Source organism: Embiotoca jacksoni, unplaced genomic scaffold (assembly GCF_022577435.1).
Source record: "Embiotoca jacksoni isolate LCO1_2020_lvr unplaced genomic scaffold, fEmbJac1.0.p SCAF_3, whole genome shotgun sequence".
In the NCBI taxonomy this organism is placed as follows: Eukaryota; Metazoa; Chordata; class Actinopteri; family Embiotocidae; genus Embiotoca; species Embiotoca jacksoni.
Genome location: NW_027185381.1, coordinates 6,732,428 through 6,758,437, shown reverse-complemented (window position 1 = coordinate 6,758,437; position 26,010 = coordinate 6,732,428). Strand labels below are relative to the sequence as shown.

General features: G+C 41.1%; 1 protein-coding gene across 13 annotated transcripts in view; it reads left to right on the top strand.

The window, feature by feature from the left end:
- The window catches only part of LOC138205723 (unconventional myosin-IXAa-like), a 133,498-nt gene that overhangs the window by 47,332 nt on the left and 60,156 nt on the right, over positions 1-26,010 (top strand). For all 13 annotated transcript variants that reach the window (XM_069161907.1, XM_069161906.1, XM_069161911.1 and 10 more), the window contains exons 3-5: positions 19,236-19,330; positions 20,556-20,618; positions 24,059-24,158. In XM_069161907.1, the coding sequence (XP_069018008.1) occupies positions 19,236-19,330; positions 20,556-20,618; positions 24,059-24,158 (258 nt within the window). The remainder of the gene's footprint in view (positions 1-19,235; positions 19,331-20,555; positions 20,619-24,058; positions 24,159-26,010) is intronic.

Below are 26,010 nucleotides of genomic sequence, written 5' to 3'. Positions count from 1 at the left end.
ATTTTCAGTCCACCCATCCAAAGGATGTTCTCATATTAAAGGCATCAGACTGCTGCACTGAAGATCAGGATAAACCGCTCTTTGAAATACATAAACTGTTCTTGTATTAGTGTCTGTACGCCGTGGAGATTAATTTCTGTCAGATTCACAGATATGACAGAAATGTTGAATTACTGTCTTTTGTAACTGCATTTGCAACTCCAGTTTTGCTTTCTTTGTGCCTCATTGTAGACACACTACAGTATGTCTCTTTAAAAGTATTTCCCCCTGACAATTAAAATAGATCGTAATTGGTTTAAAAGTAGTTAGAAACTGTTATTTTGGCAAAGTGTCTGTTTTGGTTTTTTTTGCCAGTTAGCATCACAGAATCCCCCCCGAGCAAAGTCTGTGCACATACAGCGCAATAATCTTGTTTTTCTGGCATTTCTCTTTTGAATTAAATTAAAAAATCTGAAGCTTCAGGCTCAACTCCTTTTTGTTTATCCACATTAAGTGAACTGCAGTGTGACCTGAGGTGTGTGACCTTGCAGCATGCTATACATGATAAAGTCTGCTGCTCTAAGAGATACTGTAGAAAGCCTTTTTGGGGCTTTCAAGTCATTCAGGCTGTAGTGAAGTCCATTACCCAGGATGTTATTTTTTGTGGCTGCTCTGTTTTTTTGTGGTGAGACCCCCTGTTGTAGTGAACCATGCAGCTGAAATCCTTGTCGTTTATACTCACTTCACTGCTACAGTAATTACAACTCTGAATCTCCCCACAACTCCTCCTGCTTTATTTTTTTTATCCGGCCCGGCTCCTCCTTCATAAGAACCAAATCTGTGTCACACACTGAAAAAAGTGCATCAGTGAGCGTGAAAGCACTTTTTTGCGGGTGTTTGATCGCATACAATTAAAGAGAACTGATGCCTTTGAGCTCCGGGTTGCAGATCCCATTCCTTTTTTGGTGTGGCACGTTTTGCTGAATTTTAGTTTATAAAGAATGGTTTGTGTTTGTTAAAGGGTTAGTTCAGCATTATTGTGAAATCCTTTAACTCCAGTGGCCATACAGGTAGTCATGGTTTTATTTTTCCAGGTGTATCTATGAGATTTCTGCCTTTACAGTGAAGCTGAATGGAAATCTGTTGTGTTACTCACGTTTTCACATTTACAATCGAACACCATTTTGTGCATGTCATTACTCTGCTTTTATTCAAACTTTCCTCTCAGTTCGGTGGGTTTTGGTTCAGGTGTTATGCTCGTTGAGTAATCGTCATGCTTTCAGATTGGCATGAAGTCATCTTCAGTGATCTGTGCACAACTCAGACTGCACTGCTTTGGTCTCAGAGAGTGCGGGTGACTGAAAAGAGTTGCAGACAATACAAGTCCTAATCATGTCTTTGTATGTGCTCGGAAAACATGGCTTTACACACAAAGCACATGAACGCGAAGCCTCGTCCGTCAGCTTTCAACAGATCTGTGTTGAAATGCTCTCAAACAAAGCCGACACCCCCAGTAACCAAATGAAGTACAGTCACGTTCAGTCTCGCCATTGAAAGCAAAGCAGGCTGTTGTGGATAAATGAATGAATGAATGATGGGATGAATGGTGCAGATGTGCCATTGAGTGCCCTGATCAGTGTGTGAGTAGGTGGGTGAATGAAAAGCCGGGGAGTGGCTGGTGGAGGTTTGGACATGTTCCCAGACTGAGACTGAGAGGTGGCGATTTGCTTTGCTTTTTTATTGTGTTTGTGTGTGATGAACTGCATCATTTCTTTGTTCAGTGCTACATACAAAGCTGCACTGAGCCCGTCTGACAAAGTAAAGTATGTTGGTACTTATATCCGCATTATCTCTTTACATTCCTGCTCTTGTGTCCTGCGGCAAAATTAAACATTGTTCAATTTAATGATAATTTCATCAAGGTCACAGACTAAGACACTGCATAATAAAATAGAACTGGTACATTCCTAACAATCAGTCTCAGTTAGGATAGTGTATTAAATATTATTGTATTAATTGTTAAGATCAATCTTAACCTAACAGTGGAGTCTTGGTCCCATTGAACCCGTTTTTATGTTGTTTTTTTTTTTTATAGAGAAAAGTTTAGAAACTTAAAAAGTATGCTTCTTTTTTTTTTAATCAAAGTTATTTGCTGTATTTGCTCAGTGGCTTCTGTCTGTTCTCTTCTGATCTGTATCCTCTCTGCTGCTACAGTGACCTGGTTTTCCCCATGGGCATCATTAAAGTTTCATTTAATCTAATAGACCATAACAGCACAGTGTAGACTGATGCGACCGCTGGCATAAATGCTCATAATATATTGTACTAGATTATTCATAGGTTGTTATTCAAAGGATTTACACTTAAGTCTTGGACTGTGTGCATGTCTCCTCTTTTCAGGAAATAAAGTTTCATGTTTCTGAAATGACTGGCTGCTCTGGCAATGTGCTGGACTGTAGTGGACGTGGGCATACATCATGATTCATATTGTATATGTCACAGTTCATTAATAATATTTTACCACCCTTTAGCCCCCACTCAGAGTTCACATGTTAGTTTACACTAATCCCCAGTTTTACCATGTTATAAATGAGGTTTTCTAAAAATGAAACTACAGATGAACGTCCCCAAAATTTCAGTTATATTTGGCCCTTTTTATTTGGGTTTGCAAAACCACATACATGCATATGATTTGTCAAAGTTGAAGCAGGAAGTGTTTTCGCTAAGTGAACAGTTTCTGAAATAACTATAGAATCTCCCTTTTTAACAGCCTGTCTGATTGCGAAAGTTTCACCCAGTTGGTGTAAGAATGAGCCCTAATCATGCCGTCAGTCACCCTGCTAAGGAACACGTTGTAACAAATGGGAGCGATGGATATAACCATCAAATACGTCTGCAGTGTACAATCAAGGTGCCCTGGTTCTGCAGTATCACTGCAACCCCTCCCTGTGTCGTCTCCCTGATGCAACAGCCATGCAGAGAAGATGAAAGCGCTCAGTTGCAGCACGCTGCATGCCTGCCTTCATCTTCTCTCCATCCCACCCAGCCTACTACAGCACCGGGGGCACATGGGGGAAGGAGGGAGATGAAAAAGGAAGGGGGGGGGGATAATAGAGAAAGAGGAGAGTGAAGGGAGAACAGGAGGAGGAGGAAGATGAGAGGAATCCTCGCTTAAATAATGGAGAGTGAGAGAAAGTCATTTTCAAGCGAGCGGGCTCCCGAGTGCCCCAGTTTCGGGGGTTTAGTGAAATCGAGATGAGGCTGGTAATGGTGACAGGTTCCCCTCTTCCTGAAGGCCGTGGACGTAGTTCTCAGATGTGAAGCCATGCGGCAGAAATGCTTCCCCCAGGGGGGGCAAAGCGATTCTCCTGCCATATATCCACTGGTCCCTCTCCCCCTCTGCAGCTCGTTATCTTGTAAACAAATGGCACGAAGCAGTGCGTCTGAACGCCCTCGGAGCTCTGACTACCTTTAAAGATCCTTTTAAGGTGTTTAATAAGGCCAGGTCTGCTGCCGTCTTCATCACTTCCTCCCAGTAAACGTGAAACAAACTCTGCTTCGTCGTAACAACTGCGGTATTCAGAGCAGAGGTTCAAGAAAAAGGACAAAGGAAGTAGAAGAAGTGCATCAAATAATCACAGTTTGATTCTGGATTAATCTTCCTCCACCTCCACAAACATCGTCTACACACTAGTCAGACAGCGCTCAGCTGATTGATACTCGCTGTGGGTGCTTTATACCGTGAAACATGCTCTTCGACATGCATGTCATCATGTTCACGCTTGTTTACTGCGTTAAGATAAATAGACGTGACGCGGCTTTCAGGGCACCATCACCATACGCGTGTTTGCTAACAGCAGCTAGTGAGTGTCGCTGGAAGCTCTTGTTTTAATGGTAAACTTTGATTTACTCCAAATAAACGCTGTGAGTTTGTTGTGCAGATCAGATCAGGGGTTTCACCCTCCGCCTGATGTGCTTGTGTGACTGAATGTGTGTGTGTGTGTGTTGGTTTAGGGATTACATGCGGTAAGTGCTCCAGTGGCCTGTTGTAATGTTCACATTGGCGCCGTGCATTTTTGTGGCATCAGTGGCTGCTGCCTGATGTAAAAATAGACCCCGCTGCTCCTGTTGCTGCTGCTGCATCATCCTGAAGCCTGAACCGCGTCAGGTCAGAAAAGAAGACAGAGAGACATAAGATAGAGAGGAAGAGTGAAGGACGAAGGAGATCGTGAAGCCTAAAAGAAGGGGAGATAGAGGAAGCAGTGAAGGTGGGCAGAATAGCCAAAGGAGGAGAAGAAGAAGAGAGGAAAAGGGCAACTTAATATGAGAACAGATTGAGAGGACTGGATAGAAAAGGAAAGAATGAAGGCTTCTCATTCATTCATCGCCTTCCAGACCGACAAAGAAGAAATAGTGCAGTTTCACAGGAAGACAAGAGTGTCTCGCTTCACCTCCTTCCGATGTTTCCTTCTCCACACAGACAAAGATAAGACAGGAAATGCCATTAGTTTTTCAAATCCACTGTTCATACAGAGCGCTCATTCTACTTCCGCACTCTGTCTTTCTCCGGCACTTTGGTAACACAACACTCCCTCCATGAGCTCAGAGATTGGACGATCATTTCACAAGACCTGCAGTTTTGGCTCTGACCTGGTGCTCACCGAGTTATGAACATTGAGGTGACTCTCAGCTAAAGATGAAGTTATTTAGTTTGATTTAATTGGACAATGTGCCAAACTGGAAACTGGACTGTTGCTATAAATCCATAAAATGTTTGTGTCATCTGTGACTTGATGAGTTCACCTCCAGAAACAGTTGACTTGAATATTTCAACTTAAAGCTCCCAGATTTTATGTTTTTCACTTCTCCAAAGCAGCAATGACATAAAGAGATAAACAGGTCTGACTTTTTTTTTTGTGTTCTGATATCAGCATCCGAACTTCTACTGACCACCCCTCTCCAATACCGTTACGCTCTCTTTCCCAAATTAAAAATCACTATGAAAGCTACCTCAAAAACAAACGATATCAAGCAGCAGAGATGACTGTGCAGCGTAATGTGTATTCAACAGTAACTGCATCAAAGTAATTTATAACAAACAATTAATTTTATGATGAGAAAAGCCCTTTCATTTCAGATTGAATCTAAACATGTACTTTGTGTTTATTCTGGCTGGGCCTGATGTTGGCCTCGCAAACTGAAACATACTTGTTCATAGCTGTTTAGAAAGCAAATCAAGCACCTCAAAGGAATTAACAGTTTAAAATGTTACGTGTCAGAGAATAAAAGTTCAAAGCAAAATCTTAACGTTACATCAACATTAACAACCTACATTTAATTTTTTTTTATTTTTTTATAATGATTTAAAATCCAGTAAAATGACTTCAAAACATTTAGCTCAGACCCTTCTTAGTAGCCTTGCCTGAAGTTTCCCGATACACCACCAAAAAGGCTCTGACCTGCTGACCCAGACCTGTGAAAATGCTCTGCGGTATCTGGCACCAGGTCATGAGCAGCAGATTTGTTAGTTGCAGCTGTCGTAGATCAGATTTGCTCCAGCACATCCCTGAACACGCTTTCACCAGTTAGTGGTTATCCTCTGACGGCACCACCCTCAGTGGGTACGCACCACTGCTGACCAGAGGGACCCCGCACGCCTTCCGTTCTCTGACCCGATCATCTGACCATAACAATTTGGCCCTTGTCAGTTTCAGTCTTTTCTATGTGCCTGTTTACTCTTTATCCAAGATGTCGACTCTGAGGACCAACTGGTCACTTACCACCTGTCCTATAGATTTTAAACATTGACAAGCAGCAATGTTAGAATATCATCAATGTTTTTCACCTTTTAATATTCACAAATACGTGTGATGGTCAAGGAGTCAAACTGTAAGAAGTGTATGTGGAAGCCGTGATGCTCTGGGAGGACCGATGTGTACTACAGTGCAGTGGTGAGGATGTGATGTGCGGTTCTTGTCGGAGAAATGAGGCTTCAGCCGACAGCAGAATACAGAAAGTGACTCTGCTGGTTTGTCTGAGATGGGACACCTTCTCTCTGATTATTTTTCTTACCTTTGAGGTTCTTAAAGTCTCACAAGACTACAGCAAATGATGATGTTTTGTCCCTTTAATGTGTCCTATTTGCAAAACTGCTTAATCAGGCTTTGCTTGATTTGTCAGCATTTTCTCCAATATACACCGCTAATATGCCCGCTCAACATGTGCTCAGTTAAGAAATTGTATTGTAGAGAGGTTTTCATCCAAGAGGACCTCTCTGGTTAGACTAAGCTGAGCTTTTGTGGGCCACAGAGAACAAATAAGCAAACATTTTTTGCGACATGTGATGCCAAGAAGGTAATAAACAGATTTGGAGAAGTTGGGCAGAGTCAAACTGGGAAATGGAAAGTAGTCCCTTTTCAGAACACCGTAGGTACTGTATGTATTTACAGAACAAGAAAGATAAATAATAAGAAGAGAGATCTGCGACAGCTTTTAAGATGCACTGTCAGTCCAGAGCATTTGTGTATGGGTTTTCATCTCATGTTGTAGCTCATATGTTTTTACACAGTAGTACTCTGAGACCACACTGCCGACGAGGAAATATAAGCAACAATGAGTTCTCTTTGGTCGGTTGGGTTAATGAAGTCAATTTAAGAGTGTAGTGGAGGAGGAAAAGAAGATGAGACAGGAAACGCCTGAGGTTGTTCCCTTCCCTCCTAGTCAACAAAGCATGTACACACAAACACTGTACCCATACAAATACCAGAAATCTACACCACAGGAATTCTTAGCCAAATTGCAGAAATAGCTGCTTTTACACAGAAAGGTTGTTTATTTGAAGTGCCAGCTGGACTAAGCGATTTGACTCCACCTTGGATTTTCTGGAGGATTCATTCTCCCTGTTGTGGCAGTACTTATTTACCACTATTGTTTTTTGTCTTTTCACTAAGACAAAGGATTTGTTTGCATGACATTTTTTCAATTCGTTTCAGCACATTTATTTAAAAGAGAGACACAGAGGTCTCTCATATCAGAGTGATGGAACTAATCAGTGAATTGAAATAAGAACTGCGGACTGGAGGATGCAATGTTTGAGGCATGTGGCAACCCACTGTGACATCACCCATTGGTTTGTTAACTACTTATTTGAAGCATCAAGTCTGGAATTTTGGCCATTCAAATAGTTTTGGAGCCAGAAGTCACCATATTTATAATAGGGGTGGATCTGAGTGAGAACCTCAAGACACTATGCCCCACCCACCTATACTGGCAACCTGACTGCACCCCGGACATGTCAGTGAAACTCCCAAACATAACTCTTTGAGACCTAATATTTAATTGATTATGGAGTTATTTTCAGAATGATCACCAGAACACTGATCAGAAAGAAGTGAATTTAGCAAATGACACCATAATGATTTGAAATGTACTTACTTTGTTTTTTTGTAAGATAATTTGATGCTTTTTGAATGGGAGTCTATTGGAGCCAGAGGGCTTTTGGAGACAGCCCCTAGTGGCCCTTAATGGTATTTCACTTTAAGATACTTCTGCAATGGCTTTAGTCTTCAAGCCAGGAGACTCCACTCATTTTTATGTACAGTTTGTGGTTCTACAGACAGTAAACGCATTCTTAGATGAAGACACTGTTTTCTAATGTAGTTACAAAGAAGACTTCAAACAAACAATCTGCTGATTAATTAGCTTCACTATCATTCACTATCAAGAAAACCAGCAAATATTTGCACCTTAAAACACACACACCATATTAATCATGTCTTACTGCAGCACACACACTTTTACACACTGCAGCATGTAGGAGTCCAGCTCTCGAGGGATTAACACTTCAACACACTCAGTAGTGGGATTTTCCCACACCACCTCGCACACTCAGTTACATTTTCTGTCAGTCACACCGCCTGCTCCGAGCACACTCCCAGATACTCTCAGGATTTGCCAAAGTCAGAGAAGCTGTGGTGTGTTAGCTCACTGGATCGAAGCAAAGGTGGTTCAGGGTCGATTAGGCGTCTTGATGTTTGTTGAAAAGTATATATTTTTCTTTGGAGGCTGTTTTTTTTTTTTCATTTTTATTGCAGGGCTTATAGCAGCGGTTTAAACTCGCACACTCTAGCAGATGAAGACACCTTGACACTAAGGCATCTATAGGGTGTTGTGGGGTTCATACACATACTGCGCTGGAGACAGTTGTTCAGAGCTGCTTGAGTAGTAAACGGCTCATCACGTTTATCTTTCTTTGAGTTTCTGCAAGTTTCCATCCAGTTGCTGTTTATGGGCTTTTTAAATTTATGAACCAGAAAAACCTGAGTGGCAATAATCGAAATAAAAAAGAGAAAATTAAGTTCAGATGAAAGTAGTCATAAAAAAAAGAGAAGATGCCTAATGGCTGTTAAAACAACTATTTTGAAAAGACCTCGATGCCACAGTAACTGACAGTCTGCTTCTTACAAACAAATCTAATCCATGCTGCCCACTAATAGAAACCTCCAATCCACTAGAAAACCCCCAAAATAAAACAAATGTAAAACTAAGCACCGTTCAGGTTGCCTGTTTCCACCCGTCTTCACACGAGTGGTGTCAATATTCTCAAAAGCAAGTCGTGTTAAACTATTCCTTTAAATGAGTAAGCAATGCCAATGAAATGCATCACATTACGCATTATTTTAGCAAAACGTCTATTGAGAACCCTGTGCGACATTTTATTGGAGACACCACTTGTGTCTTTCTTTATCTTTCTCTGTCATACTTCTCCACATCCTCCTCCTCGATCTCCTCTATCTTTCTCCTTCTGCCACTAAATCCTCTTCCCTCCTCACTCTACCTCTCCAAACACATACTCTTTCTTTCAGCTTGTCATCTTCCTTCGCTCCTTCTTTTCTCTTAATCTCCCTCCGTCTCTCCTCCTCCTCGCTGACAGTGCTGGAGGGCTTGTTGACAGTCCTGTGCAGTGGAAGGAGGCTTTTATTGGGCCTGTGTGTTCAGCCCTTCCTGAGGCCAATGGGATCCAGATGTGGCCCGGCACACTAGTGACAGCAGCCATTTATGGACAGAGAGAGAATGTGTGTGTGAGAGAGAGTGAGTGAGTATGTGGGAAAGATTGTGAGAATGATGTGAGATTTCTTCTCCTCAACGTGCTCTCTCACGCCTCTCAACACGTGCACACATGTGTTTGGCTGCAACTGACTTTTATTTTTCTGTTCCGGTGACCGCACCAAATGCATCTGGACACTTTTTCTGAAACATGGACACGCACACACGCACACACTGACAACACACAACCCACCACAGGGTCACAATTTGAGATATGAAGTAGCTGCCTCTCCCCCCTTGTGCCCTTGAGCAAAACAGTGAACTGACCAGTCACTGTGAGAGTTTTTGGATTTGGGTGTTGGCTGAATGTTTCTAAGGTGTTAGGATTAGATTCAGCTGAGCGTCCTAATGGCCTTTGGTCTGGGACTCAAGCCACATAACCACATCCAGTTGGGGAGCTTCGCTGCATGTCATCGCTCTAAATCTCTCCTCATTTTCCTGGTCTGTCTCTAATGTTTACTGTCGAATGGAGTCAAAAAAAATGTCCAAGTCAAAGTGAAGATTGAATTCTTCTCTCATTTTATGTAAGGGATTGTTCACTATGATGATGCTGCAGCCATTTTTCAAAGTAGAATAACACTGGATTTGCATGATTTTGGGCATTTCCACAGCAGCAGTTCACTGACCTTTAAGAGCCAGGGTTGCTAGGAGACACCAGGTCAACTTATTGAAGGCAGCTTATCATACCCTGTACCTTACAATGATACAAAATCCCCCACCCCCACCACCATTGTGACGTTAAAGTGATCACTTTCTGAGCACTAGAATTGCAGCAGTGCAGTTACGTCATCGTAATATGGTTTCAGCCACAAAACTCACCAACATGCTTCTCTGAAGTCATATCTCTGTTGATCATCCACTTCTCTTTGTCCTGCTGTGTTCACAGACATCTCTGAGCTCACTGCAACCCTTTAACTCACTCATTAACTTGCCTCTTCCATCCAGCTGCAGGGCTTTTGGGAAATCATGTTTGTTAAAAAAGGCCTCTAAAATCATAAATTATGAATAAACAATCAAATTGGACCAATGTTCTAAAAAACTGCCATTTTAAAATGAAATGACTGACTTGTTCTACAGTGTTTGTTGTGAAACCATCTTCCTGTCACCACTCTGCCACCATCTTGAATAAGTCTGCTTTTCAGTACTTTTACCCATCTGATGCATTGAACTCTACTCACTTTCGCTGCTGCCGTTGTTGGTGTTACGTTACTTGAGTTGAACATTACCTGAGCAGGTCGGCCGCATTCAGAGACCTGGATACGATGCAACAGTATCCCGGTTTCTCTCACAGAACTGCAGATGGATATCATGTTTACATGAGCAAACATAAGAGCAGGATACTTACAAAACCTGACCCTGCCCAGGTTACTCATGTACGTATAAACACACTCAATGATTCCTGTTGGGTGTTGCTTTTCATTCAAGTTATTTCAGCACCTGTTGCATCACCGACAGCTCCTGCAGAGCTCAACGCTGTGTCCGTATTGCATAATTAAAAAGAGGTGGTTTAGTTAGCGTTAGCTGTGTCTTTGTTGCGTTGACAGCAAAAGACTTGAGTTGTTAAAATGAACAGCCAAGTTTGATAGTCTTACAAACTCAACACTGCTTGTATAATGACATGATTAAAATAATTACACCGAGGAATGTGCATACGAGTCACGTTAGTTGATGTCAGCTGATGAGTGGCAGTTGGAATCTTACCAGTCAAATTACAATGCAAACAAAAGTTCACTTCCTCTGGAGGAAACTAATGGAAGGAGTGCTGTCACTGTAAAATACACATTTCTTTCTTTTAATAATGACAATTCAGATTAAATACACAAAAGATATACAGTATGTTTATTCTGATTTGTTTGCAAATTTTTTTTTTTTTTCAACTTTAAAACATTTTTGTAAAGGATAAATAGGACATAAGGTTAAGCATTAAAGACATACTAGTATTTAGTTGTGGTCCTTTGGGGCTCTGCTTTGCATTGCATCTATACAGTGCAGAATCATGAGTGTGTGTGTGTGTGTGTGTGTGTGTGTGTGCGTGTGCGTGTGGAGAGCCACGATGAATTCAGATATGCAGAAAGCTGAAACCAAAATGGGTCAACTCTTGCGGTGATAAAAATGATATAATGGATGTGATGATGCTTCACATACGGTGTATTTTTAATCACGTTATATTTTGAATCAAAGTCCATTAAAGGGAAGGAGGAAAGAATAATTATGAATCATTTTGCAGTTGTTTGAGTGACTTTGCTGACATGAGGTCAATAGTAAATGAACATGAAATAGGATAATTGTCTTTTATACATGCCTGGATGGTGTGTGTGTGTGTGTGTGTGTGTGTGTGTGTGTGTGTGTGTGTGTGTGTGTGTGTGTGTGCGCTGCTGGAACATGTGCATATTTTCAGGCCATATCCAAATACTATATTGAATTTCTTCTCTGTCGCCCAAACTACCTCACCTCCCTTCTACACATGCTGGCTGTTATGAAGAGGCCCCTTCTTTGCTGTGTGACCCATCAGGATTACGTAACTGCACTCCTCCTCCTCCATCCTCACCTCCTTTTCCCTCCCTTCCATCCTTTTTCCCTTGAAATGAGGGCTCTTCCCATGTGTCTGATGTAAAGGAGAGAAACAGACTGGAAGAAGTGAAAGGAGGGCGGGAGTGACACATACAGAGAAGGATAAAAGTATTTCATGAAGACGAGATGCAGATGAAGAGAGATGTGATTGACCCAACTTTATTACTTTGGCCCACCTTATTCAGAGTCCTTGTTGTTTTAGAGATCCACAGCCTCTTATTGTACATTCACATTTTGTCAAAGAGGTGTGGGTGAGTTGTCATACTTTGTTTCTTGCAGTAGTTGAGAGTTTATTGTGTCTCTGTGTGTTTTTTTGCAAATGTAGCTGAACAATGACACTTATTTACTGTCCGAGTCAAACACACACACACACACACACACACACACGCACACGTCATAGGCTGGTAAGCTGCCTATGACAACAGCATTCAGTCCAGGACTTGTGAACGTCCAGGTGCACATGATAGTATTTGACAAAGTCAATGTTGGAACAGGTCTCAAACACATTTAGGAGGGAGAGTACTCGACCTGAATGCAAAACACACACACTGGCACAATCTTGTCATTTGTCACATCCTTGTCATTTGTCACATCCTATGAATGTTTCAGCTTGCTGCTCTGAGACAGAGCTCTTGACAACCACCTGCTCTTCTGTGTGTGTGTGTGTGTGTGTGTGTGTGTGGTTTCAAGCCCGACTGCACACCTAAGAAGAATGCCAGCATAGAAAGTACTCCCAACCACAATCACGCACACACACACACACACACACACACACACACACACACACACACACACACACACACACACACACACACACACACACACACACTCTCTCTTTTTTGTGGCCTACCATGTGAAGTCATGCTGCACCTGCTAGCAGAGGAATGCAATGTGATGTCACCTCACTGAGCTGCAAGTGCCTCTATGTGGAAGGAGTAAAAAACCCTTTGGGTCTGTGAGGTGACTCAGACGGCCCTCTGGGAAATCCACACAGCATGAAATCATTCTGAAAGATTGTTTTTGAGGCATTACTGCTGCTCCACATGTTTTTAACAACAAGACGCACAGAATGTTGATAATGAAAGGATGGAGGTGATAAGATTGACCCAAAGTTATGACATATGCTCTTCACCAATGTTGCGTAACAAGGCAAAAAAAACCTATCTGAAACGAAGGCAAATGCCTGAAACCATTGAATCCTTTTGACCACTAACCCTTTGGAGGGATCCTTTGGAGTTTATTAGGAATAACCTCTGTTTTGATGAAATCAATGAAAAGAAAATGAAAATCAGTGCTTTGGCATGACGTTTCATCACAGGTTGCAAATGTGAAGTTCTCAGATTATTTTAATAGTTTTCAGAGGCCTGAAGAGGTAAAAACTCTTCAGCATTCCCAAAGAACACAGCAAAGCTTTGGTAAAAATCTAAACAAATATTTTATCATTGTGTTATTTAGCAAAATGTTTTCATTCCAAACTTGTATCAAACAATAATGATATAACATAACTCCTGTATGTACTAGAAATATTGATGTCAGCCTATGAGGTAGATTAGGGCACTGTTACCCTCCACAACCCTCTGTGAACGCGTCTGTCTGCATTTTCATCACACTGCAGTTTGGATGTGGGGCAGACATAAGCTAAGGAGCTGCAGCTAATAAAGGCCCAGTGGGCTAAAATGAGCCACTCTGTAAACCATCGTTAAGCAGCCCAACACGTCTTTGAATGGGGAAGCCTTTGATCAGAGGACACGGCTGTAACACACTTGCAGAAAATCCCTCAAATACTCTTCTGGAAACATTCCTGAATAAAAAAAAATGTTTCCTGAATTTGAGAAAGGAGAAATATTTCCTCCTACACTGATTCTCATTTGTTGAAATGAAACAGCTTTCAGGGGTTTTGTACTAAGCTCTAATTGTATGAAAAAGGATTCAATAGGCTTTCTGTTTGAGGATTTAGTTGCCATATTGCTATTCTACCAACGATGGAGCTGTCAAAAGCACAATTTGGTGTATCTGTCAGGTTCGTGTCTGTTGCTGATGCACATCAGTAGTGTAACTTGGCAGTCGACTCCTGACATGTAGTTGTTTAATGAAGCAGTAAATGGGGTTAGTGTCTCCAACCGAGCTTGTGATCTTGACTGTATGTGTCTGCGATGGCATTTACTGTATCTTTCTGCATGTTGTTCTTCCATATAAGATGTGTGTGTATGTGAGGTCAACTGACACACTGCATCCAGACGGTGCATCTGTACTGTGGTGCGCTGCAGCCTGGATACCCAGAGGATTAATGCACTGGTTTCTGCTTTGGCTTTGTTAGAGTTAATTGGCCCGGACACGACCGCCTACCTGCTGGTATCAGAGCAAACTTTGCATGCGGCAAAATGGGGAAAAAAGGTTTACTGTTTGTAAGTGCCCTGACCGATCACAATACTGTTTTTGCAGCTGGTGAATATCATGGGGAAAGCTGTCAACCAACATGCTAAAGTCAGGGAATGTTGGTCATTGTGTAATGAAGAAAAAACCCGATATATTGATCAAAATTACTAAAGATTTCTTTGTCAACGACAGGCTCATACACTCGCCTACCAACTATGGGCTGTCCCATGAAAATATAGCCAAAGTCCCCTTTCAGGTTTTACTACCATGTTACACACAGATCTGAGATGGCACCCTCTGAAGTCAGCCTTTCCACTACCAGCTGAATATCATTTTAAATCCATATTCTATAAACTAAATGTGGATTTACTCCTGTACTGTGTGCTAAAATGTCAAGATATCAATGTCAAAGCTATAGACTGTATTTGTTGAGAGCTAACAGCAGTTGTTTTATCTTTGTTAAAATGTACATATGTTTTTATCTAACATACTGATACTGTGTAACTGACATCATTATCTATAATTTATAAAAGACACATGAGGCTAGTGTGAGGGTGGAGATGGAGGACTTCCACAAAGCCCAGACTAGACGACCAGAAGTGATAAAAACCTGCATCAAGTTGAGGTATTGGTAATTAGAAAGTAACACGATTTTGTGTTTGCTCTTCAACATTGATGATGAGCTTAGAAGTGGATAAAAACTTGTAAAACTGTGAGGCAGATATGTCCCATATAGTTTTATGCAGTACAGGATATGAATGGAGAACATATTAGCACCAAAGGAAGAGCCCATAAAAACAACCAGTTATGCTTCGGGGTCCATCATTTCTTAATTTCCTTGGGCTTTTTGAAGAACAAACACACACTCACTCAGAGTTGGCTTCTATTTACAGGGAAAACAGGGATTTCCCTCCATTTGTTCATTATTCATTCATTCACAGGGACTTCACTGTCTATGTTGAATTGAACATTTGGTCATTGCAGCCATTATCAATCATTTGAAGCACTCATCACTCCCTGAAACAGAAAACCAGCGAAGGGAAGCCGGCCCAGCAGTGGTTTTGGCACGTCGCCACTTGTTTTCCATAATCTAGGTCACCTAATGATTTTGGCGAGTGTACGGTGAACCATCAGCTGTGCCGGGGGGGGAAAAAGACCAAGAAAGAACCTAAAAAAAGAGGGAACGAGCACCCAGTTATCAGCATTAGTATTTTTGAGATGATTTTAGCTCCTGCTTTAACAAAGGTCTTGACATGCTAATTATCGTCCTAGCTCCAATCTCGTCCCTCTACTCTCAACACTTAACACGCTGAATCGGTGTTCGGAAATAGCTGCACCACTGCTCGCTTCCTCTGAGGCTGAGGCTCTCGGTGGAGGAAACAACTGGCTAACGTAATGTGACAGCGTGGAAGAGCCCAAAGGGGCAATCACAGCACATAAGCATACATTAGCATATTGTTAGCATGGAGCTAGGACTTAGACATGGATACACACATAGAAACACACACAGAAACACACACAGAAACACACACTGCCGCAGCAGGATTAAGCCTTTGGGTCAGCACATTCGCTTCAACATGACATCCAACATATGGCCGGCACTGTATCTTTGATTTGTGTAAATGGACACTGTGGAAAGCTGTTTTTAACACACTTAAGTTGCTGGTTTCTGGACTCCATATGGCACCACAGGCTATCCAGTGAAGGCTGGGGTTAATTCAGTTTATGATGAGTCACATTATATTTTGAATTGAAATGACAATTTAGTCTTTTGATCTCCAGTCTCGTACGCGACCAGCAAACGTATCCTCTCAGTATTCCTAATTCTTGAATGTTTCCTCAAGGCAAAAAGAACAAACACAAAATCACAGTTTTCTTTTTTTTTTTATATATGACATCCGTCATCAGTGCTTTGTTATTTTTTTTCACATGCATCATCTGCGTTTTTAAATTTCCAATGAATACAGTAGTTTTGGTCCAAAACATTATTTTTAATTTGACCAAAAGCCAACCTAAAAATGTACTTAAACTGATTTGAACCTCTACACTGATTGTACAATGTTTACCAGTGGTTCTCAAAGCCTGGGCCGTGGAACCAGCACCGGGCCAGAGAACACGTACTATCTCACCAGGAGGAAACGACATGATGCCATAATATAATCCGAGTCTGATAATTATATGACATTATGAGCTATTATCATCTTTCCCCCCCACTAATTCCCTTGAAGTACTTACCTTGCCTTGCTGTCTGTCTGTTGTGTAGTTTCCCTCATCGCTCCTCATCATCATCTCAACAGCAACATACGGATTTTTAGCTAAACTAGGCCATCAGTACACGAGACACAGTCCTCAGGTGACATCACGATGGGTTGCCACTTGCCCTATCCTGGCTTTGTTGATGTGTAACAGCATCATCTGACTTCTGCCTTTACTTCCATTATAATTAGTGCAGCTGCTGGAGCTCTTTGTCTGCTGAATGTAAACATATGTTGTTTTGGTTTTGTCCAAAAACAGGAGATGTGACAGGAAATATAAGGAAGAGGCACAGTGGATGGGGAGTGACACGCAAGCAATGAATATTTGTATTTTGTTTTTTCAGTAAAATAAACCAAATAAAAGTTACAATCTCGAAAACCCCTGTTTTGTTCTCTGTTGCGGCCCTTGTGGCAATGAGCAGTAACTGCAGCTGTGTTTTTGGACTTTACTTCCCAGAGATCCAAACAGTGTTAACGTAACAGCAATTTATGTATCTGAAAATCTTCAAGATCATTACTTTAAGTTCCTGTTTTTTTTGTTTTTGTGCTTGCCCACTGACTGTTTTGTGCACTCTGTTTTCCCTCATATGTTCAGCACACACACACACACACACACACACACACACACACACACACACACACACACACACACACACACACACACACACACACACACACACACACACACACAGTAATCACTGAGTCACAGTGTGTATTTTCCAGTGCTGTGGTCACAGCAGGCGTTAACCGTGGAGCAGAGTTCACCACTAAATCATCCAGACACTGCCGCCCTGCCCATTCATCTCTTTCAAACACACACACACACACAAAGCACATACACAACCTACACATGGCATGCAGCAAGCATGAGATCATGATACACATGCAAACAGAAGATATCTAGTATATGCTGTACATCTTCCTCTAGTATAGCAGAGTTTTGCTGCCAGCTTTGGTTTGATTGTCATTGACAGTTTCCATTAGAGTTGGGCTCATTTCATGATCGGTTCAATCATTTCAGGAAGTGGATTTTCCCCTAAGACTCAAAACTGGAAATATTTTGCCACAGAATGGCTCTTATATCCAGGAATAATTGAGGATGAAAGCTCTGTCATTATCATGTGAATTGCAGTTTCGATTTACATTTTGGATGGAGGGAATTGAAGCAGATCTGCTCTTCTTCTCTGTCTCTATATGTCCCTCTCTCTGGTTGCCAGTGTGTCCCAGTAGGGCTGTAATGGAGAGGAAAAGAAAGATGGATGATGATTGGAGAGATGAATGAAATAATCAAGGGGTGGGCGAGCAGCAGAAACAAGCAATAGTTCAGTAAGAGAGTGAGACAACCAGAAAAAGAGCAGAGAAACATCAACGTCTTGTTTTCTTTCTTTCTTCCGTCCGGTCTGTCCTGATTGGCTCGTTGAATGTGTGTCAGGTTGGCTTTGTTTGGGCAGTCGGTGTTTTCAAATGAATCATCACAGAGATCAAAGCCTGAATCAGGAGCAGGGTTTTTAGTTTTATTAACCGTGTTATTCCAGAGCTGTAGTATTCACCCGGCAGCCACAATCAATTATCTGACACCCACTTCTCTCTCTGCCTTCCTCCTCCTCCTCCTCTTCCTCCTCCTCCTCCTCCTAATCCTCCTCCTCCTCCTCATCTTCCTCTCTCTGCTGGTTCTTATTTAGTCATTTATCATAACTCAAAAATTCTGATTGCATCAGGCTGAAATTTCACCCCTGCTGTTGTGAACTGTAAAATGTTTTTCTGCCTCTCTAATGGTTTATGAGAGGCACTTTTACCCTATTTATTTTCACTTATTTCACCTCTCGCCTAAAATCCCTCTCATTTTCTTCCCTTTCCAACCTTCATCTCTTTTTCATCTTTTCTCCTCCTCTTTATATTTCTTCTCACTGTCGGTTATTCTTCCTCTCCTTGTTCTATCATGTCCCTTTCCTAATCTCATTTCTGTTTGCTTTTGATATTTTACTCTGTCCTCATTTCCTCTCTTTTCATCTTTTGTATTGTCTTCTTTTCCTTTTTGCTTCACTCCTTTTTCATTCCTTTCATCGTGTCTTCTGTCATAGATGATCATCCCTTCTTCCCTCCTCTAACCTCCATTGATTCTCCTCACCATTTTCTGTCCTATTTAGCATCTTTCTTCCTACTTAAAGCCTTCATTTTCCTTTCATGTCTCTCCTCTCCTCTCCTCTCCTCTCCTCTCCTCTCCTCTCCTCTCCTCTCCTCTCCTCTCCTCTCCTCTCCTCTCCTCTCCTCTCCTCTCTATGAGAACCTCCAGGGGCCTCTAATGATGGGCCCCTGTGTGTGTGTGTGTGTGTGTGTGTGTGTGTGTGTGTGTGTGTGTGTGTGTGTGTGTGTGTGTGTGCGTGTGCGTGTGTGTGCGTGTTAGCAGAAATGCCCTGAGACTCACACAAATAGTGTCCGTGTCTGTTTCCAGCTTGGCACTGTTTGCGTTCGCAGGAATTTGGCAGTTTAGTGCACAGTTGACATGTCTGAGTGTGAGTTTTACTGTGTGTGTGTGTGTGTGTGTGTGTGTGTGTGTGTGTGTGTGTGTGTGTGTGTGTGTGTGTGTGTGTGTGTGCACGCGTGCCTCTATCGGGCTCCTTCCTGCGTCTCGTGACCCCTGTTACAGTGCCGTGATTGGTAGCTCCGAACACATTTTTTCACTTTGGTAGAATTTAGTTCCCATAATACAGTTTTCTAATGGTGTTTTTAAGAACCTGCAGACTTCTACTTGAAAACTTGTTGTTAAACAGTTTATCCTTCTGCTGCAAATGTGAGCAGAATATCAAACTGTAGTTTGCTGCAGCTTTAAAGGATGTCTGTGTTTTTATTTTGCATGCGTGATGAATGAGAGGAGAACAACACACTCTTGTGCCTGGCAATCATCACCTGTCCCACGCTGATCTGTAACGCTCTCCGTTTTCTCTTCAGGCCTTCGGGAACGCGAAGACAGCCCACAACAACAACTCCAGCCGCTTTGGCAAGTTCATCCAGGTCAACTACCAGGAGAGTGGCACCGTCAGGGGGTGAGACACATAAAAAACATGTGTATACAAACTGATTCAATTCACAGATCCACAGACACACACACCGACACTGACATTGTCAACACATTGTGCTGCATCCAGTGGAAACATAATCTCAAATGCATAATGATTTAATCCTTTCTGAATACATACGAATCCTTTTTAAATGTTTTAATGGGTGAGTAATGTCATGCCGTGATCGTTATAACAATACATTTATTCATATCTGATTTGTTGGCACCATGGATTCTGTTTATTATTCACTTATTTTAATACATTATACATAAATATGATGAAATATGGGTAGTGGAAATAAACTCACCATAAACTACTGTGTTAGTGGTAATTTGTTGTGTTAATGAACTGTTGTTGAACGACACTCCTCTTTTCAGCTGATAGTAGTAATTGTGTCAGCTGGTATGTAACAGCAGAGCTGTTATGAAGTTGAGGATCTCTATTGCTCCACCATTATTTGACTGCTGAATGTAAATTAAAATAGTTTTTTGCCCTCTTTTACTTTGACATCAACCCTTATGCAAGTCATGTGGCAAGAAAAAAATAATTTGTTTGCGAAACGGAAGGAAAACATAGCACAAGGATTTTTAAGGAGAAAGGAAAATAACTATGACCAAAGAAAGCAGTCAGTGGACTCTTGAGTGATGTTTAAGCACGTTGACTCAGCTGTATTGCAAAGGACAAAACGGGAAGACAGTGTGTTCCTTGCAGGTCGCACTTTGATGCATATTGTGCTCTGTTTAAAACAATGAGTGTGAATCAACAGCAGGTGGATGCCTTCGTTGAAAATACATCAACATTTTCTTTGTATATTTTAGTTAAAATCTTTTTGAACTGTTTGTGTAATGACATTTTGTCAAACAGTGTGTAAATAGTAAAATATAATGAAGCATGTATTGGTCTGCACTGTAATCTTACAACAAATATTTGCAATACTTTGTTTTCTTGTCTAGAGAATTGAAACAAAATTCAGCCTCTAAATTACCCTGAAAATGAATAATAGTCCCATTTCACAAATTATTGATAAATCTGTTGTTATTATCCTGAGTACAGCAACCAAAAGCTGTTTCTGTGTCTGTACAAGCCTCTGGCTGTTGAAAGATTGTGGATTTATGCTTTAATATCAGCTGATTTCTTATCACAGCATCAGTAGCTTTTATCTGAAATGACTTTTTTGACCTTCTGTGTCTGTATTTATGTTTATTTCCAGAGCATATGTGGAGAAGTACCTGCTGGAGAAATCCCGTCTGGTGTACCAGGAACACAACGAGAGGTGAGTGGAGACAACAGGAGGATTCACATACAGAAATAGTCCGACACAGAGCAGACAGCAGCGTTTGGAGCTAATATACCATTTGGGGATTTGTTTTTTTTTGCATCAGGGCTGATTAAGAATAAGTGGAGAAAGCTCTGAATACATTTGACTGGGTACTGGTCAATTCATCCTATCAACATGCCAAAGCGTCCTTGGGTGAGACATTAAACCCAATGTGGCATGGCAACTCTGTCGGCATCACTGTGAGTGTGTGTAATGTATGGCTAAATGGGAGCCAAAAATTGGAAAGTATGGTGAAAAAAACCTTTAAGGTAAGAAGGCGCTATATAAGCGCAGACCATTTACCATTAAGTTAACACACCTCCAACATGTTGACATGTTATCATCTTGTCCCAGGCTTCTCTGAATGTTAGATTTTGTACTCACTTGCCTTGACTCTAATACATCAGCAGCACTTCATTTACAGGACTTACCAACTTTTTGAAATGTGCTCACACTATTGATTTTGAACAGCATCTTGTTGCAACAGGAAGCAACTTCTGGATGCGTGACATAAAATCTACGTAAAAATAGTTCTCTCCTTTACAGAATTAAATTTTTCCTCTGTAAAAATATCTCAAAGATGAAAACAATGAACCTTAAGTAACTAGGTGACGTGGTGCAGCCATAAATAATCTAAATAAGAAACCTGAAATACTGACTGACATATTCCTAGTTGTCTGAGAGATAAGATGTTAAATCCATATCTCTGCTCTCGCATGTTCTTTGTCTAAGAAACTCAATACTGACATCGCCTCCATTTCCTCTGTAGACGGAGGATATATCGGGTGTCCATCTGAAGCAGGCCTTTGCCCTCTCCTTAAGTATTAGGCTTCTCTCTGAGTTTATGTATTTATGGACCCAGAATTCAATGAATGTCTTTTAATACTTTGCCTAGTTACACATTTTAGAACAATTTTGGAAACTGGAAAAAATCTACTAATTTTGAGATTGATTATTTGATTATTTTCCCGTTCAGCGTAACGACAACACTCTCTGTCTTGTCTATTTTAACTTATTGTTTCTTCTTTTCACACACAGGCGACACACTCGCATGTAAAACACACTATGTTTAAATCACTTATCATTTACGTGAGCATGTATGTACAGATGCAGGAATGTCCACCTGCACCCACATCCTCCAAAGTCATTTTTCCTCTCTTAGACACTCCCTATCTGTCCCCATATCGCTCCTCACTCCCAGGTGACAGTAAAAAAAAAAAAAAAGTCCCCGATGCTACCAGCATAATGGCTTTGTGAGGGAAGGAAAACAAATTTTGGAAAACCCACCACCGGTCATCTAATCCCTCTAACCCTGATTGGCCCGTGGTTTCTGTTTCATCCCGATGACAGGCCCTGGCGGCCATATTGATAGCGTAGAAACTAAAGACAGGACCTCCCAGACGGCTCAGTATTCGAAGCATGAAGGTGGGGGAGCAGGCAGGCTGATGATAAACTGCAAACTATCTTAAATCTTAAATCCGGTTCCATGACAGGTTGCCTCTGTACGACCCCAGTGTAGGAAAAAAAAGACACATGGGAGACAATGGGCTGAGCTTCCCAGGGATCCTGTTGAGCTTAAAAGGGAAAATTCAGGAATTTGTATGTGGATCTTCACTCAGTGTTGAAGGTTAATGTTGTCTGAATACAATATATTTGGTATATTGACTGAGAAAGTTGAGGTTTTTGCATTTCCCTGCCAGGATGCATTGCGAGCAAGCTTCTGGTGCCCAACCCCCAAATCCTTTGGTTCTCAAAACAAACACAAAAAAACAGTCCAACGGTCTCCGTGCTGAAATTCACTGCTTTATCCTCACTCATAACATCTTTTAAATTATTCAGTATTTTGACAGATAATTAGTAAAGTCAGAAAGAGGTCTAAGTGTATTGGCTGTGTGTTCGCTGTTTTATTGATTGAAAATCTGCAGTTTTCTTGTAAAGACACAAACTGTCTGTTTTGGTTTGTTGAGCTTACCAACATGTTGAATGAACAACTCAACACTTTCAAAGCAGTTTTTCTTATCGGATTTTAGATTTTAAATTTCAGTGCAACAATTTTGTCCATATTTGCTTGCTTGTAAGGCTTCTACTCACTGTTACAGTGTTGATCTCCTTTTCACTGTGTTATTCAGATTTTCAAGACTGACGCACATAAATATAAGACTGAAAATCCAGCCAGGATACCAGTTATATGTTCAGCAACACAAACTCAAGGCTTTTGACTGAAAGTGATGCTCTATTCGAGTAAAGGCCACATTAATGCAACCAAACATTTGAGATATTTTCTAATGGCTCAGTGGTTAATGGGATAGTGGCGTCCCTTTTTTTGAACATGTAATGAATACTGTGGCAAAAAAAAAAAAAGGCTGAGAAGCACTGCGATAAGTGGAGCCCTGTGGCAGGTCAGCAAGAATGGTTTTGGGGTCAAGAGCGTTGGTTTCACTTCTGTTCTCATGCAGCTAATGGCTGTGTTGAGGGAAATAACAAGTGCCCCTTTGCCCTAAAACAACAGGATTAATCAAGCAACCGTATCTGCTATCACCTGGGTATCTCATTCATGTCCATTACTAGTAAATGTTGACTCCATGTATTATTTACCTACATGTATGTAGTCTATAGATCTCGGGGGGGGGGGGGGGGGGGGGGGGGAGTGATAATACTCTATCATCTTAACAGAATATTTAAATTTTGAGTTGAGATGATAGAAAATGTTATCTTGAGGTCACATTTCCCAAACTCAAAGTGGTATATTAACAACGCAAGTAGTGGAAATTAAATAACACTTGTCATAGAGGCATGTTTAGTGGCTTGTTACCGTTAAAGGAGCACTTCCACAACTCTTATGGATAATTACTTACTCTTCAGATTCAAGCCTCGCCACTGTAACAGTTAAAGGCACCATCATCCTTCCCCCCCTTCTACCAACTACAGCTCGGGATTCTTTAATATCCTCCTTGGGTTTTACAACTTTCCACCACTCCATCAAACAGTAAGTGTCCCGCTGCAGAGAGGTGAAGTTCGTTTCCAGCTCTAATAGAATTACATCTCAGCGCGTTGGCCGGAGACCCGGCCTTTGTTATGGCTAATCACAACTCCTTGCCTCCAGCCCGCTCACCACACTACTGCTTTGTTTGACTTGAAATATGAGCCCCGAGGGTCAAAAGTGTGACTTATTTGTGTCATGTCGCAGCTTCGGTTTCATCAATATGCTGCAGATAGAATGTTTTCCACCTCTCTGAATCTTTGAATGGAGTCTCCTCCTCTGGCGTTGTTTTAGCTTAGAGAGGAGATGTGAATGCTGCTGTCCTCACTTCACCGCAGAGGGAATTTAAAAAGGATCCAAGAAATCAATACAATGTGTTGTAGAGTCATGTCCTCTGACTTGTGTGTGTCCACAGGAACTACCATGTGTTTTACTACCTGTTGGCCGGAGCCAGTGAAGAAGAGAGGAAGGCCTTCCACCTGCTCAAACCTGAGGAGTACCACTACCTCAACCAGGTCCGCACATGAAACACACTCTCTCACACATGGAAATAGCAAAATATATGCAGATTTCTGAACAAATCCCACATGAAGATATTTATAGGAATCTACAGTTAGCTGTCAGATGACTAATAATAATAAACTTTATTTGTTTAGCACTTTTCTTACAAGAAATGCAGCTAAAAGTGCTTTACAGCAAGAAAATTAAATGCACTGTTTCACATAAAGGAAAGTATAAATACAAATATTGAAAAGAAATAAAATGCATAAGAACAGATCAAATCTATAGAATTAAACACAAATAGGGTTAAAATATATAGTTTATGTGAAAATGAAAGCGATGTAATGAAGAGATCAGGTGTTTTTAGATTAACTTTAAGAGTTTGAAATTATGACTCTTTGATCAAATATGTCCTGATTTTAAACTGACTTATATCAGTACTCAGGCATCAGCAGCCGGAGGCAAAACAATGTCAGACAATAGCCAACCCCACGAATATGTCCCAAAATGTTAAACGGAAAGTTTGATCCCTTTTTTTCACCCATCATTTTCGGTCTAAGTGACTAATGGAGACAACAATTTTTGAAATTGCTTCAGTACTGAGCGAGAGTTGCAGTGCAATACTTTGCGCCTCTCTATTTCCACTCTGGGCCTCGCCAGTGCACGTCCACTAAAACTGCTTATTTTTGCCACCGGCAGATTCCGACTTTTAACGTAATTGTCTGACAACATTATGGAAAAGTACCCTAACCTGAAACAGAAGTCTCTGTCTCTCATCACAATAACTTTAGCCAGTAACATTACCTCCAGTCTGTCTCCAGCTGCTCTCTCCACTCTTGGATCTGGAGTATTCTTTAAGAAAAAGTGCTTTGGTGTCTCATTTCTTCTCTTCTCTTTCTGTCAAGAGTCGTCTTTTCAAAATGGTCACTTCAGACTTGAGGGTCTGAAGATGCAGTGTATGGACAACAGCTGGGTCATAACTAATCACTCTAACTAACTCCAGCGTGTCCCGATCCAACAATCCAACAAAAGTAGTCTGTGAAAGCTGTTCAAAAGGGTTGCACGGCTTTTTGTCAGCACAATTTGGAAATGTACAAAAACAAACCGTTTTTTAGATAACCTTAAGCTGTGCAGTCTGTTCTCTAACTCAACAAACTTTTCCCACAAACAGTTTTAGTGGATGTACATTAATGGGTTGCAGTTGCCCCAAAGTATTACACCGCAGCTGCTTTTGCTGCTTCGGGCTGAATCGCTCTCGGTCAGTATTGGATCGATTTCAAAAATTGTCGTTCCTAGAGCAAAGTTTCCTTTGAGAGTCCTGTCAACTGGTGACATCTCACCATGTAAATAATTCCCCATTAGGCGTGGAGAAAACAATGATCCAGGGATTTTAAAAAGGATGTAAACTCAAAGTGACAAAAAGACATGCATTTTATAACTGCTTGTTATGACTTTAATCATCCAATGTCAATTGTAAGAATTTACCATGAGTTATAAACTGATTTCAGTCAATTAATCAAAAGTTATCTGTAGGGTAGCAGGTTGCAGGGCCAAATGATGCAGCAGCAGTACAAATAACTCATTGATCTCGCACTACAAAGAATGTGATGTGAAGGAGACGTTTTAACCTTTATAAAGTTTATGTAGATTTGAAATGAAAACAACCACTTTCTCTCTTTACAAATGGTGAACATCCATCACAAATACAAGTAAAAGATTAGTTATTATTGAAAAATAAGGTGCCCTCAATAGAGATTGATAAAGATACTAATGATATTTGCTGATTTTTAACTTGCTTATCATAACTGGAGCACCACTCAGTGCTCAGAAGTGTTGATTTCATCGGTCCAAAAATTCAACCGTGAA